At 39.3% G+C, this 17,354-nt stretch overlaps 1 protein-coding gene across 4 annotated transcripts in view; it reads right to left on the bottom strand.

Moving 5' to 3' along the window:
* The window catches only part of RABGEF1 (RAB guanine nucleotide exchange factor 1), a 62,209-nt gene that overhangs the window by 31,959 nt on the left and 12,896 nt on the right, over nucleotides 1–17,354 (bottom strand). For all 4 annotated transcript variants that reach the window (XM_033110982.1, XM_033110983.1, XM_033110985.1 and 1 more), the window contains exons 2-3: nucleotides 7,168–7,353; nucleotides 3,449–3,615 (exon numbers count right to left, since the gene is read on the bottom strand). In XM_033110982.1, coding sequence (XP_032966873.1) covers nucleotides 3,449–3,615; nucleotides 7,168–7,346 — 346 coding nt within the window. In that variant the 5' untranslated portion in view covers nucleotides 7,347–7,353. The remainder of the gene's footprint in view (nucleotides 1–3,448; nucleotides 3,616–7,167; nucleotides 7,354–17,354) is intronic.

A 17,354-nucleotide genomic window follows, 5' to 3' on the forward strand; every position in this document is an offset into this window, starting at 1 on the left:
TTACTGCCAAGGAAAATTTCTCATTGTCCTTATCCATGAAAGTCAGAAACTGATCATTTTCCAAGTGCATTCTATTTGATACATTGTAAAAAAGGATTTTACCAGATAAATAATCTTCGGAGTAAACAAGAAAAGGCAACCAAGCTGACTGTACTTGCAAAATGATTGTAAAAACAGGCACAGTTATAAAATCTGTTCCAAATTCAGCTTGGGAATTGTTACCTCAGTGTCATGTGAGCACCAAACAGACCCTGATGATTAAAGTAATAATTCATTAGTAATCCTTCAAACAATGTGATTAACACCATGCTTCTACTTAATCAACATCTGAAATTCTGGTCTTGGGATAGCATTGAATGCTGCAAGATTATAGTTTTATTTTTATTTTTTTAATCTTACTTTAAAATAACTTCTCATTTACAGAAAAGCTACAAGATTGTTACAAAGGATTCCTTTATACCCTTTACCCAGATTCACAAAATTTTAAGATTTTGCTACACAACTATCATTTCTTCTAAATTTTTTCCAGAGTGGATTGTATACACCATGCTCTCTACCCCTTAATATGAGTATTTCCTAATAACAAGGATATTCTTTCACATAACTACATTCAAGTTGGCTTCTGGGTCTTTGGCCTATCCCTACCATTCTGGAGGGGACCTCGTACCCTCTCCAGCCCTAGAATCAGTCATTTCTCCAAGGAACCCTAGTTCACTTTAGTGAAAAACAGTATTAGAACCTAAGACCTGGGTAGAGGATTAGTATTTTAATTCTAGGAGCACAGCCTTTAGATTAATTTGTAAAAGATGTACACAAAATTCTACTCAGGGTGACTATATGTGTTTGGGCACTTTAAAAAAAAGACATTTTGAATGTATGAGCAAGTGTGATTTACTTTGTTAAGCTATAGCTCACTTGACCTTACTTTGTGGATTAGAAAACTATTTAAGTAAACTGAGTTTTTACAGTCAAGCTGTTCCATTTACTTTCTCTTAAGGGGCATCCAACTCTTACTAAAATAGTCTTCAACCCTAAGGAAGGTTATTTGTGTTCTGTTTATTACCAAGCTGCCCTGATTTAAGAGCTTCCTTCTGTGCTAATAAAAGTGAGTAAAATATCAAGAGCAAAGCAGGATCAGGTATTAATGAAGTAACATAAAGAAGACAGAACACATAGGTCTGTGTTAGTCTAGACCCAATAAACTAACACTGCATTTAGTATGGGCCAACTTTATCCACGTGCAAAGGCCAATCAGTCTGAAATGCCACATTCATCTGTTACATAAGCAACACGCGAAAGAACCAACAGCATTCTCTTTGCATCCATACAGACACACTGAGTTTTTCAACTCTTTGAGGTCTTTATCCTCATATACTTTCTATAGACAAAAAACAAAACAAACAAACAAACAAAAACAGGCAAAGATCAAAAACCTAAAGTAAAAATCTATCATTCTAAAAGAAAAGAAAAAACATAAGAAATCTTCCGTATAAAAGTTTTAAAATAAAAATAACTTGGAATTGTTTCTTTTAAAGTACAAATCTTTCTATAATTCGATGCACATTGTCAGAGTTCTTAGGACATTTTTCAAAACTGCCCAGGATGGCCAGTGAAAGTGCGTGACTATCATGCACGTCAGTAACAGAAACCTCACTGTATACCTACATAGATGTAAATACAGATATAGATACAGATACACACACACATACTGAGGTCAAGGGATATCGTGGAAAAAAAACTGAACCAGGAGTTAGGAGGCCTAGGTTCTAACTCATCAGCTTATTACATGACTTGGGGAAATTAGTTAACCTTTATGGGCTTTCATGCTATCATTTGTAACGCAGTTAGAGCCGATGGTTTTATAACTTTTTTATTACTTCATCTTTTGTCATATACCATTTCACCATGTATCATAAATGCCTAAGGTTAGTGAGACTTTTCAAAGCAGGAAACAGAATTTAAGCTAAAAAGAAATGAATGGCTTTGATCAGTATCCTTGAGCTGCTTACTAGCAGAGATATTCTCCCAGAAAAACAACATACGTATTTTCAAATAGCTAACACTTAGTAGAGACTTACAATGTGTGTCAGGTACTGTGCTAAACTCTTTAGACACATCAACTCATTTAGTCTTCAAGACATGTCTCTAAGAATTACTGTCCCTGAGAACACAAAGGGCTTAAAGAGATTAGCTTGCTCCCAGTCACACAGCTAGTAAACTGCAAAGCTCAGACTCAAACCAGCTTACGTTCTTAACCACCCTTTATACCACCTCCTAATAAATAAATCATGAGCCAAACACATTCTTAATTTAATCTCTAACAGGTACTGATTATTTTCCCTTCTTACTGCAGGAGAGAAAACTGCCACAAGTAACAGCCAACCAAGAAACAACTTCAAATTAATCATGTGAACAAAAAGATTATTTAAAGGTTTGCATTTATTAAAGAGAAATGCTGTGTTTTTGGTTATAAACAATCATTCCTTTTAAAAAAACAAAACAATAGTCATTAAATCCGAAAGACCAGCAAAGATCTTAAGGGGTGATTTATTTCCCTGCCTTTGGGCAGACCAGAAAACCTCATGACAACTAGGCCAGGTCGGGGGTCTGGGGGTGAGACATGGGCTCCAAGAAAACAGCTCTTTCATTAGCATCAGCACCAGGTCCAGTCTCCCTCACCACTCCAAATTAACTGCAGAACTGATTACAAATTTACAGGTTTAGAGACTGAGCCCTAACGACGGACATTCTTTCTTGCTTCCTGCTAGGCTACGTCAACTAGCTTGTCTGCTCACTGGTAAAACAAGTGTGACTTCAGTGATAATCCTTTTGCTGGTTACACGGCATTTAAAAAAACAGGATGCATAAGGTCAAGTACGTACAAACGTATGCACCAGAAAATACATACCATGGGTCACATTCACCCCTCTAAAAGCCCAAAATGAGGCTTTTCCCTAAACGTTCACTCAACATGTTTCCTATAGGTTTCTCCATACTTCCTCAAGATACAAACTCTCTCAAATAAACTCTCAGAAAACTGCCTCTTTAGATGACTTCAAGCCTAGAAACAGCCATTCTGATAAGGTATGGATGGTGAGGATACTATACAAAGGAGAATAAACCAGGAACCAAAAATTAAAGGCACAAAAAGGAAAACATCCACAAAGATAGCCACTTAGATGGGAATGATTTTTATTAAAAAAAGTATATATTTCAATTCTCTTTATTCCTCCTATCCAAGTAAACAAGCTTCTGTAAAATACAATGTCCTCCAACCAAAAACATTTTTGGTTTCATATACTGTCTGACCCTTCAACCAAATTATCAGTCTCAATCTGAGCTGATAGTCTCTAAATTTACAGAAATTAAAAAGCTGAGCCCACACGCATCGTGGATCTACTCTGTACCTCATCTGAGCACAGAAGGAAAAAAAGACTCAGAAAATCACCCTTCTTTGATCCAACCCTGGATGAAGCGCTGAAGAACCTCTTCACGGTGGTGACCTTGCGGGTCTTCTCATTGGTTTTCTTTTCTTCGAACTTGGAAAACGTGAGGGATGGGGCTGCTTGACCGCTCTGACTGCTAGCAAAGGCTTCTTCCTCCTCCCGCTGCAGTCTGTAATGCAAGAGGGGATTAAGAATGACCCAGATATTCTCCAAGTTTTCCTTGTGTCTAAAGGTAATCACTCAACGAATCGAGGAGGATCTAAATTTTCAGAACTAGAGGCTAAATACACCAAGTAGGTCTGAGGTCCGTGATACTCTAACTACCCTACATGTTACTACAGGCTGTTACAGGGGCCTTCTCTATAGAGCACGTTCATTTAGCAATTCTACTAGGGTTACCTAAGAAAAATATAGTCTACTCCAAATTTTCCCCAACAAGCTCAAGGTTGGAAGAGAGAAAAAGGTAAATAAATTACAATATAATGTGACAGTTCCTATAGTAGAGAGTAAAACCCAAGTGCTGAAGAACACAGGAAAGAACTAAGTCTGCTGGAGAAGTCCCAGAGGTTTCACAACGGTGACATTTAGGTCTGTCTTAAAGGATGAACAGGATTCTGCCCAGTGAAAGGGTATTGCAGGAAGAAGGAATTACAAATGTGAAGGCAAGTGGTTCTTGTTAGAAACCAAGTTCGGTGCAGTCAGAGCACTGATGGTGTGATGGATGATGAGGCTGGATGCACCAGGTGATAAGAAACCTTGACTGCCATCCTGGTTTCATCATTTGAGGGGACCAAAAATGGCTGTAAATCCAGTAAGTTACCATGATCAGATCTGTGTTTTAGAAAGATGATACACGTATTCCCGTGACAATATGAGGGGCAGAGTGACTAGAGATAGGGACAATAATTCAGAATATATTACAAAGATTTAAATGAGAGAAAATAAGGATCTAGAAAATACAGGAGAGGGTGAAATTCAAGACTTCTCTAAACTGAAATAAGTAGAACCTGCTCATAGCTGCAGACAGTGTGGGAGGTAAAGGAGAAATTAACAATGACTCCAGTGTTTTTTAGCCAACTGAGTAACAGTTATGTTAATTGATACAGGAAGAAGGTCCGGAAAAAATGGGGAGTGGGGATCGGAGGGAATAAAAGCAATAGATTTGGCCTTGGACCTGTGGAATTTGCGGTCCATATGACAAAACTCAAAGGCTGTCTACAGAACAAGAGTTATCAGACAGCAGCAGCACCGTCACCTAGGAACTTGTCACAACTGCAAGTTTGGAGGTCTTACTCCTAAACAAATAAAGTCAGAAACTCTGAGGCTGAGGTCCAGCAATCATTCTACAAGATTTCTGGGTGATGTTCATATCTGTGCAAATTTGAGAAATTGTACTATAGGAAACCTCAAGTGAGGTCACAACTGGAAGGAGTAAGAAACCAACAAAATCACAGGGAGAGGTGCAGTCTGAGAACGGACTAGGACACATCTTTCCCTGAGGCAAAACAGAATTTAATATAAAGATATTGGTACATTTTGATATGGAGACGGGAGAAAGCTAAGGAAATTCATGCCTAGTAGCCTCTACTTTATGAAACAGACCCAGCTACTGAGAGTATCAGGAGTGCAGTGGGAAGCCTGAGGAAATAATTAATGTTCTCTGTCTGTATTTTCTCTCCTTGACTGACGGTGGAGTCACTGAGAGCAGTGAGTGCACTTTGTAATTCTCTGAGTTCACCATAGAAGCTGGCAAAGAAGTTACTCAACAAATGTGGCTGATTAGATATAAAAAACAGCTGAGTTCAGTTTGACTTTCTTTAATTGAGAAGTTTTAGTTTCTAGGATACTTTGGCAAAGGATTAACATTATTCATGGCATTTTATTAGTTCCTATGCACACAAGCTATTCCATCTTCTAATTTTTATCATAATCATATTTCTGGATAATACAAACTTATCAAATAATACTTTTGGCCTACAAACCCCATTCAGGAAAAATTAAATTTTCAAAATGCAAGGACTATATATACAAATCAACAGATTTCTACTCTCATATGTTTATGACTGTGCCAGATGCCATGCTGGATATATCCACAAAATGAGGAAAACAGTGCTTGATGAGAGCCATGTACATCATATATATGTTCCTCATTTAACCCCCAACATGAAGTACGTCTATCTCTGTCCTGCTACTCTAAGGAGCTTATTGCTTATATTAGAGAACTAAGACTAACACATCCCAAACACAAAATAATTAAAAGGTAAGAGAGAGAGAAAATGAAGAAATCACCGAAAGCTACAAGGTGTGCTTAAACAATATGGTGACTGTTTAAATAAAAAAAAAATTATTACAGTAAAGGACACATTGCCATTAATCCCCCTCAAAATACTCCCCCTGGCTTTGAACACACTTATCCCATTGTTCTTGCCACTTTCTGAAGCAGTTCTGGAAGTCCTCTTTCGTGAATGTCTTTAGTTGCGCTTTGTGGCTGCCTCAATGTCCTGAATCATTTTGACTTTGGGGAAGAGCCAGAAGTCGCACGGTGCCAGATCTGGTGAATAAAGTGGATGAGGACACACTGCTATGTTTTTTTGCTTGTTTGTTTGTTTGTTTTTAAGATTTTTATTGGGGAAGGAACAGGACTTTATTGGGGAACAGTGTGTTACTTCCAGAACTTTTTTTCCAAGTCAAGTTGTTGTCCTTTCAATCTTAGTTGTGGAGGGTGCCGTTCAGCTTCAAGTTGTTGTCCTTTCAGTTTCAGTTGTGGAGGGCGCAGCTCATCTCCAGGTTCAGTTGCCATTGCTAATTGCAGGGGGCGCAGCCCACCATCCCTTGTGGGACTCAAGGAATTGAACCAGCAACATTGTGGTTGAGAGCCCACTGGCCCATGTGGGAATCAAACCGGCAGCCTTCGGAGTTAGGAGCACAGAGCTCCAACCACCTGAGCCACCGGGCTGACCCCGTAATATTTTTATCTGACAGAAATTGCTGCACCAGAAGCGATGTGTGACACGGAACATTATCACGATGAAGGATGATTTATGGCACACTTGAAAACACACCTTCTCTCAACCGTAGCTCACACCCGACTGAATGCACTGAACAAGTTGAAACTTGTTGTTACTAAGGTTCGACGTGCCACTTCCCGTATTGAAGATCCCTGCCTTTCCATCGGATGGCACTTGGCAGCAGAATTCACCGTCTGTGATCACAACGGAAAGGCTTCATGTCACACATCACTTCTGGTATGGCAATTTCTGTCAAATAAAAACATTACAGTGTGTCTTCATCCACCTTATTCACTGAATCTGGCACCGTGCAACTTCTGGCTCTTCCCCAAAGTCAAAATGATTCAGGATATCAAGGCAGCAATGACAGCACAAACTCACGGCACGAAAGAGGACTTCCAGAGTTGCTTCAGAAAGTGGCAAGAATGATGGAATAAGTGTGTTGGAAGCAAGGGGAAGTATTTTGAGGGAAATGAATGGCAATGTGCCTTTTACTGCAATTTAAAAAAAAAAATTTAAACATTTTTCGTGTTGTTTGATCACACCCTCGTATTCATTAAATGCTGATAGAGAAGAGGGCAGGAATCCATGTCTTTTTATATTAAGCAGACTTGCTGATAGCTCAAAACAGAAGAGAAAAATATATGCTGACAGCGATAGAACTATGTATCCAGTATAACACAGTTACGCCACCCCTAGTTAAATCTTTTTACCGCTCTGCCAGTTCCCAATCCTCCTGAATCTGCTTCTGCCTGGCTTTGTGGTACTCCTCCCTCCAGCACTTGGAACAAAAACCCTGCCAAGCAGGGTTGCCGTAGTAACCACATCCTTTCTTGCACAGGAGTTCCGATTGATCCACATGAATTCCTCGGCGTTCAGACTTAAGGCTCATCTTCTTCCTGCCAATCAAGTAGCAAACAAGAAAATGTTGTTGAAAATGAATTATGCTATCAGCACAGCAATTAAGAACCAAAAAAATGAGTACATATCTTCAAACTATAGGGGAGGTAAGAAAAGAAGGAGGGAGAAGGTACGGAAGGAAGAAAAGGGTGGGAGGAAGTGAGGGAGAGAGGGAGGAAAAAAGAAAGTTTAAATACAGCAAATTCCTGACACAGTCATTAAGAAAAGACTTATTCCTGCCAATAATACAACAAATACTTTATGAAAGTTCTAATATTGGATTAAAGACCTAAACATAAGACATGAAACTATAAAACTCCTAGAAGAAAACAGAGGGGAAAAACTGCATGACATTGGCAACAATTTCTTAGATATTATACCAGAAGCACAAGCAACAAAAGCAAAAATGGACAAATGGGACTACATCAAACTTAAAAACTTCTACACAGAAAAGGAAACAATCGGGTGGCCGGATAGCTTAGTGGTTGGAGCGCAGTGCTCATAACACCAAGGTTCCCAGTTAGATTCCCACATGGGCCACAACTAGACTGAAAATGACGACTTGACTTGGAGCTGAGCTGCGCCCTCCTCAACTAGATTGGAAACAATGACTTGACACGGAGCTGATGGGTCCTGAAAAAACACACTGCTTCTCAATATCCACCCCCCCCCCAAAAAAAAAGAAAGAAAAGGAAACAATCAACAGTGATATAAAAGTGAATACTTTGTTTCATATAAAACATTTAACATTTACCAAGAAAGTGAGTGTAATTAAACCATTAGAATAATCTAAACTCTTTGAGATGACATTCAAGGCCCTCAGCAGCCTAGGAGAAATAAACATGAGCCTACTATTTGCCACCCTCACTACATACCCAATAGTGTGATGGGTACTTGATATAACTATCTCTTGCAAAAAACCAAAAAAAAAAAAGGTAGACATTATCTCCATTTCATTAGATGTGAAAATTGAGGTTCTGAGAAATTTTCAAAGTATGTAAACTCTATTAAAAACAAGCAACAGAGAAGGGATTTAAAACTAGATGAGCTTCCAAATCCTGGTACCACATTGCCCACAATCTGCTTGCCCAAACTCATATCTCTGAGCACAGTAATGCTCAATCATTATGACGTCTCCCAAACAAATCATGCATGTTTGTGCCTCAGTCTAGAATTCTTTCCTATACTTTTCAAAGATGATTCACTATTGAAAGCTCATTTTTAAGGGCCATCTCTTCACGGATGTTTCCCATGAGCTTCCTTTCACCCAGAATTAACTTTGAGCCTCCATTTTCATAACACTGCTTATTTAGGAACCAGTTATACCTATTCTGATTCATTATAAAGAATCATTGCTGTTTGACTTCCTCCCATCTAGACTAGAAGCATCCTGAGGAACTGCTTTCAGTATGGTGCCAACGTGCTAATGTGTATTTTAGATTGCATATGGAGACGGCTCTGTTTTCTACTCAGCCTCTATCTGGACAGTGAATAAGCTTTCCTTTAAGATTTGATACAAATTTGAGGACTTATGTAAGTTATAAAGTCAGAAAGTCATCTGAATAACAAGGAGAAACCAATTTAAAAATAGGTCTTAAGTTGACTATGAAACCAGAGAAATTTTCAGTTATGAGTTCTAGACTGTCAGCAAAATAATTCGGATATTCTGAAAACCTATTTTCTAACAAGATTCTTTCTTTACTTGGCAAGTTAAAGGCGTTCAGGTAGTCTTTATCTCTAGCAATTGACTGGATCCTACCAGTCTTGTTAGGCTGACTCATTTTACCAATCCTTATTTTCTTCCTGCTGCTACCCATGTTATAGTCATTAAGGGAGTGAGGAAGAACCACCTACGAGCTCTGAAAAACGGAGGATTGCTCTCTTCTAGTATACAGGACTAAACAATAGTGATTTGGACAGAGAGGCATAAACAGTTGCAGAAAACCTACTGTGTCAAGTACTTACAAAATATAATCATTTATTCATCAAAGCAAAGGAATTAGTACCATTCTGAAGCTGAATAAACAAAGCTTGAAGAGGTCAGTTACCTGCCTGAGGTCATACATGTTAGAGTAAAAATTTGAAATAATACCATAACAAGTTCCAAAGTCTGTTTTCTTTTCTACGATATCATACCTTATTTGTTCATGGCATCAAGATTGTATTATAAATTGCTACCTAACAATTTCCATTAATAAAATTCATAAAGTGAACCGGTCCTCATTCTTCTTCCCATAAAAAAATAAAATGACAAACAAGCACAGAGAAAAGTGGCATTCCACAGCACGTATTCAAGAAACTCACATGTCCAGACAAAATGAAATCCTGTATCTTGGGGATACTACCGTAATTTAACTCATACATTTACTGTGCCAACGATGCGCACAGAACTGAGTTAGATGCCATTGTTAATATATCCTTGCCCCCTAGAAGCTCACAAACAAAAAAACAGGCGTATCTTTTTGTGAAAGATATTCTTCCAGTCTGGAATATCCTCCCTCTTTTGTGTCACTTCTTCCAGACCCTGTAATTTTTTAACTCAAGGCTCTTTGAGGGCTACATGCCCCCCACCCCACGGTCTCTCCGTACTCCCTAAGTCAGAATTACTTTGCCTTTTCCACCACGCCCCACCCAGTTTCATGGCACTATATCTTCCTGCATTGTTTAGTCCGCCTGCTTTTTTGTTCATGAGCTTCGGGGGGTGGGGTAAGGATATGTTCTGTCAAGTGTATTAACAATGGCATCTAGCTCAGTTCTGTGCGCACCGTTGGCACAGTAAATGCTTGAGTTAAATTATGATAGCCATTCTGACTGGGGTGAGGTGGTATCTCACTGTGGTTTTTATTTGCATTTCTCTAATGATTAGTGAGGCTGAGCATTTTTTCATATGTCTGTTTGCCATCTGTATGTCATCTTTAGAAAAATGTCTCTTCATAGATGGGAGGGGGGTGGAGATGAGGGACAGGGTGAGGGGATTAGAAGGCACAATTGGTAACCACAGAATTGCCATGGGGATACAGAGGACAGTTTGGGGAGTATAGTCAGTAATGTTGTAAAGATGTTGTAGGGTATCCGATGGACACTTGTCTTACTGGGGAGACCACCTCAGGGACGGTGTGGGTACCGGACCGCTGCGGCGTGCACCTGAAGCTGAAGCTGAATAGTGATGGGTGTCGACTGGTTTAATACATATAGATGTATCGTCATGGGCTGTGGAGTGCAACGCAGGGAAAGGGGTGAGGGGAACTGTGGCGGCTGTGCGCAATGGCGGAGGGTTGGCAGATTGGGGGAGAGGGGCTGTCACTTTGTGAGGGGTGTAAGTGTCTAACTGGTACATTGTTTTGTACACCTGAAACTAATAATAATAAAATAAATAAATAAATAAAAATTATGGTAGGATTCCCCAAGATACAGGACTTCATTTTGTCTGGACATGTGAGATTCTTGAATACATGCTGTGGAGTAATGTTGTAAAGCACTTTTCTCTGTGCTTGTTTGGCAGTTGTTTATGGAAAGAAGAGAAAAAAAAGCTGGGAAACAGGAAAGCAAATATAGAACACAACTGATGTGGTATAAATAGGAGGTTAACTGAAGAAGTTAGGTGTGAAGTCAAATATGATGGCTTTTAAAAACTCCAGGCTACAGAATGGACTGAAGCATCATTGAGAGCTCCTGAAAAGGGTAAATCATGAGATGATCTTTATTTTAAGACATAAAAACTTGAGAGATGAAGTTCTGTCTTCCAGCATGGTGAAGAGACAATAAATCCTCTTCCCCCCAAATCAGGTATAAAAATGGATTACACTTCCTCTCTGATAATGGATCAATGTGTTAGCCAAGGAAGGCACTTAAACTTCAGGCCACCAGCTCTATCTCTGGGCTCTCGTGTCTCCCTCATGTATGGCACAGGCTCTGTTTGCCAGAGTGGAAGCCTTACTGGCTAGAGGTATTTGCGCACAAATTCTTTGTCTGAACAAACAACAATCTTTGGCTGAACATTAAGGTCTACAGGCGCCGGTGACCCTTAAAAGGAAGTCAAGCATAAAAATAAAAACAAGAAAAAACACTGACTACAGACCTCAGGGCCACCTGCTGTGGGGGCAGCCCTCACAGACTCAGCCCAGATAGACAGCCTGGGCGGTGTGCACAGAGCACTACTTTGGGGGATTCTCAGTGGCAACAGGGAGAAGTGGGAAAGAAAACCAGAATTCAGGGAGTCACACTCAATGAGTTTACCGTTTCTCCCCGAGCCAACCCAGAACAGACACCAAGGCCTCTAGCTCTCGCTCAAGGAAGGAGAAGGGGAACTCAACACTGACAGAACATGTGAAGATCCCTCCATTGGACTGTCTTTCCCCCTTCTCTTCAGCCACAGCAACCAAGCAACCACATGCCATAGGGGCTGGAAAGACTGCAGGAGCCAAACTCGAGGAAGGGGAACCATCCATTTCCCCCCACTTTCTATCCTCCATTTCTTGGCCCCAAATGTGCAGACAGTTGTGGAAGTACAGTGTACAAAACACAGTAGGGGAACTAACTCGACAGTTTAATGGCCAAAGGAAACAAAAGATGAGAACATAGGGAGCAAAAAAGGTACCGGAGAAATCACTGAAAAGGAGAACTCAAGAAAGCAGCCTGAAAGTGTTGTTAGTGAGCCCGTGAGCTCACCTCTAGGTTGTACATAATGGATCTGATGCTGTTCAGGATCAAAGACTAAAATTCAAACTAACAGAGACCGCTACAAAAGTTTCAGACTGGCAGACACATGAAACAGATGGAAACAGTACTGCAAAGGCTTTGAAAAATGAACTGACATTGGAATCACAGCCCACAGAAGGTGGGTTAGAATTTACAGTCCCAACTTGGCAGCAAAACAAAAAAATTTTCATTAAGAAAATGAAAAGACAAACTGCAAACTGGGTGAAAATACGAAGGTCTGACAATTAAGTTCGCGAACTCATCCTAGAAAAAATGCTACATACCTCATTGCTGAGTATCACTACGGTCACCTTCAAAGTACTCCCCTTGGGAAGCTATGCACTGACACCAGTGCCTAGTCCACCCTTCAAAGCAATTTTGGAACTCTTTTTTTCTGGAATGGTCATCAGAGCTGTCGTTGTATTACCCTTGATGTCCTGAATGTCACTAAAATATCTTCCTTTCAATATCTCCTTTATCTTTGGGTAAAGAAAGAAGTCATTGGGGGCCAGATCAGGTGAGCAGGGAGGGTGTTCCAATACAGTTATTTGTTTCCTGGCTAAAAATTGCCTCACAGACAGTGCCGTGTGAGCTGGTGCATTGCGTGATGCAAGAGCCATGAATTGTTGGTGAAAGGTTCAAGTCGTCTAACTTTTTCACGCAGCCTTTTCAGCAGTTCCAAATAGTAAACTTGGTTAACTGTTTGTCCAGTTGGTATAAATTCATAATGAATAATCCCTCTGATATCAAAAAAGATTAGCAACATCAAGTTCACGAACTTAATTGTCAGACTTCATACTTGTAATCACATATTTGACAAAGGATATGTATCTACTATAGAATATATGAAGAATGCTCAAAAGTCAACAGTAAGTAAAACCACCCAACCAAAAAATAGGCAAAAGGCTTGAAAGACACTTATCTAAAGAAGATACACAGTTGGGAGATAATTCTCACATTTTAGTACAAGAGACCTTTGCAACAGATTATCTTTTCAAGGATATCTGAATATCTAACTAACATCCTTAACAATAAACACATCATTATCTCCCCCCAGAGCAGAGGGCAAGTTCGTTTACTGTCCAGTACCATAGATACAAAGTTTCCCTCCTGGTCAAAAGTCAGACAGGTCTATTTGCTGCCCACTATAAAAGATTTGAGTTCCATAAGCTTGGGTTCCACAGCTTTGGGATTTGGGGCGAAGGTAGCCCATGTCAAAATGAGTTTGTTTGGCTGATCCTGTGAATAATAAAATCCTCTGTCTCCAACTCAGGACCTCATGTCTTCTTCCAGCATCCATGTAACTATGGCTGGCTAACTTGCTACCTGTAAGCAGGGCAAAAACTCAGGTCCTTCACAATTCTTGAAACATGGCAAATAAGCACATGAAAAGTTGTTCAACATCATCATCTATTCAAGAAATGCAAATTAAAACCACCATGAGCTATTACTATACACTTACCAGAATGGCTGTTAAAAACACCAACAGTAACAAGTGGTAGCAAACACAAAGAACAACTAAACCCTCATGCGTTCCTAGCAGAATGCAAATCTAGTACAGCCACCAGGAAAGACAGTTTGATAGTTTCATAAAAAGTTAAACATACACTTACCATATAACCCAGGAATCCCACTCCTGGTTATTTCCTCTAGAGAAATAAAACTGATGTTCACTCAAAAAATCTATATACAAATGTTTCTAGTAGCATTACTCAGGATCATTAAAAAAAGGAAACAACCAACATATCCTTCAATGAGTAAATGGATAAACAAACTATGTGGTACATCCATGCAATGGATGCTGCTCAGCAAAGCAAAGCAAAAAATGGGGCAGTGGGGGCAGGTAGTATTGACACACCCAACAATTTAGATGAATCTCAAAGGCTTTATGCTGAGTGAACAAAGCCAGCTTTAAAAGTTTACATATTGTATGATCAGTGTTTGTTAGGAATTAGGATTGGGGGAGGGTATCTATAAAGGAATAGCACAAAACAGTTTGTTGGAGATGATGAAACTACCCTGTATTCTGATTATGGAGGTGTTTACATAAATCTATACATATTTTAAAATTCATAGAACTGTACACTCTCAAAATTCAATTTTACTGTATGAATTAAAAATTAAAAAAACTTGAGAGACAATTTCTAGGCTAGATTAATTAGGGGAAAAGTGCAGAACAGGAGACATGGCTAGTGATCAAGAGACGACTAAAATAGTAAGTTATAATAATAGAGGTAAATACAGCGGGAATAGAAAGGGTAGTGGTGGCAACACACTTGGGAGGTAGGATCGGTAAGAATTAATGAGACATGGCAGAGAGACTTGCAAGTTTACAAATACTCTTTACTGTCTCTACAAGATTATAGCCCTCCAAGGTCAGTACTATAGGCTATAATAGGCTATAATACCCTTATTAGTACACGAGGTTGAGGTTGAAAGGAAGACTAAATCTAGACAGAGTCTAGAATGTTAAACTGAAGAAACTTTAAGACCATCTAAGAGGTCCTATTACAATAAAGATGAAGACACTGAGACTGAGAAGTTATGATTTGTTCAATCAAAAAGGAAAGGTAGTAAGTGGCAAGGACATCATTAGGGCCTATACTTATACTAAGTTCTCAGTTCTATGAAACTATTTTCAGAGTCTGAGCTAATCTTTCACCATTATCATCCTGTGGTCCCTTTCTTCAACTCCAAGAGGAATGGGCACAAAGCAGTATCTATTTTTCCCTTATATCAGTTCAATAAGTTACGCATTTTAGGGAGTCATCTGCCTAGCACATGTGCCAGCAACCTACATTTTCTCAGGGAACTGCTACCCCAATCCACAAGGGTAGGCTGCCAGAAGCCATATTTGGATACCCACCACTTCATCGCCACAGGTGACTAAACCAGAGGTGGATACGTGACCCAAACTGAAGTTGTGGAAATGAGACTAAGTCTGGGCTGTTCTCTTAAATGATGGAGTTGTAGCATGACAATCCTCCATCAGTGATCTGAGTAACACAGTAACTAGTCTGCAGAGTGAAACAGATACATACCAAGAAGTTGAGAAAAGTGGCAGAAGACATACTCTTTAGGTCCTAAGCTTTCCATTTCTCAGGTCCAGTCCTTTCCTAAGGTTTAGCTGCCTACCTACCCTCAGATTCCGAGACACATTCTGTGATTCCCCACTGCTCTTTTCTTTTTCCTTATGCTAATTCCAGTACAGCCTATTTATCTGCACCCAAAGACTTGTCCAGGTACTGTTCTAGAGCTAGAAAAATACAACAGGATTGCTGTGAAGACTAATTAGCATATACTAAGAGCTCAGCAGGTTTAAGATAAAAATAATAGCAGCTGTAAGTCTATGAAGACCAATTTGGTGTGGACATGAGATCATACAGCTCAGTTAAATCTGCGTTCAAATCCCACCTCTGCTACTTACTAGAAATGTGATTTCAGAAAAATTAATATTTCTGTAACTTCCACTCATATCTTTCTGTACAACTTTTGCTCCTACCATCCTCCACCTTTTCATAAATGTAAGCCCCACAGGCTTTGTACCCCCATGATCTTTGCTCTCTGATGTTACACCTGTGATTACGTTATATTACATGGCAAAAAAGACTTTGCAGATAATTACGGTTATTAATCAGTTGACTTTAAAATAGGGAGATTATCCTGGATTATCCAGGTAAGCACAGTATAAGCACAAGAGCCCTAAATGCAAAAAAAGACAAGAACCCAAAATAGTCAAAACAATCTTGAAAAAGAAGTAGGAAGACTTACACTTTCCAATTTTAAAACTCCACAAAGCTGTAATCAAAGCAGTGTGGTACTGGTACAAGGGTATGGATCAATGGAATAGAATTGTGAGACCAGAAATAAAGCCACATATCTATGGTCACCACAAGGGTGCCTAGACTATCCAATGAAAAAAGGAGAATCTTTTCAACAAATGGCACTGGGACAACTGGATAGCAAAATCAAGTCAGGCCCTTACCTCACAGCATATACAAAAATTAACTCAAAATGGATCAAAGACTTGAATGCAAAACCTAAAAGCATTAAAAAAGAACATGGAGGTAAATTACATGATCTTGAATTTGGCAAAGGATTCTTAGATATGACATCAAAAGCCAAGAGGAACAAGAAAAAAGATAAATTGTACTTCATCACAACTAAAAATTTTTGTGCTTCTGAGGACTTCATCAAGAAAGTGAAAAGATAACCAACAGAATGGGAGAAAACATTTGCAAATCATATATCTGATAAAGAACTTGTATCCAGAATATATTAAGAACTGTTGTAACTCAATTTAAAAAATAATAATAATAACCTAATTTTTTAATGGGTAAAAGATCTGAAAAAAGACACTTCTCTAAGGAAGATATACAAATGGTCAATAAGCACATGAAAAGATGTTTGACTTCATGGGTCATCAGGGAAATGTAAATCAAACCCACAAGATACCACTACACAACTAGTCGGATAAAAAAGTCAGATAATAACTGCTGACAAGGATGTGGAAAAACTGGATCCCTTATATACCGCTGGTGGGAGTGTAAAACGGGGCAGCCACTTTAGGAAACCATCTGACAGTTCCTCAAATGATTACAGAGTTACCACATGACCCAGCAATTCCACTCCAAGGTTTATACCCAAAAGAAATGAAAACATACGTCCACACAGAAACTTGTACATGAATGTTTATAGCAGCTTTATCCATAATAGCCAAAAGGTGGAAACAACCCAAATGTCTGTCAACTGACGAATGAATAAACAAAATATAGTATGTCCATACAATGGAGTATTACTCAGTCATCAAGAGCAATAAGTACTGATACATGCCACAATTAACCCTGAAAATATGATCCTAAGTGAAAGAAGCCAGATATAAAAGACCACATGTCATATGATCCCATTCATACGGACGTCCATAACAGGGAAATCTACAGAGACAGAAGATTAGTGGATTGAGGGGGAGAGGATGGGAATAAAGGAGATAGCTAACGGGTAGGGGGTTTCTTTTTGAGGTGATGAAAATCTTCGGAAGTTGGCCATGGTGATGGTTGCCATTGAACTGTGCCCTTTAAATGGGTGAATTATATCTCAATAAAGTTTTTAAAATAAAAGTCAAAAGAGGAAGTCAGAATGGGAAGTCAGAGCACTACTGTTGGCTTTGAAGGTGGAGAGACTATAAGCCAAGGACTGTGGGGCCTTCTAGAAGCTGAGAATGATCCCGGCTGACAGCCAGCAAAGAAATGAACAACTCAGTCCTATAACCACTTGGAACTCAATTGTGCCAACATGAGCATGT

The sequence above is a fragment of the Rhinolophus ferrumequinum genome, chromosome 7 (assembly GCF_004115265.2).
Source record: "Rhinolophus ferrumequinum isolate MPI-CBG mRhiFer1 chromosome 7, mRhiFer1_v1.p, whole genome shotgun sequence".
NCBI classification, from domain to species: domain Eukaryota; kingdom Metazoa; phylum Chordata; class Mammalia; order Chiroptera; family Rhinolophidae; genus Rhinolophus; species Rhinolophus ferrumequinum.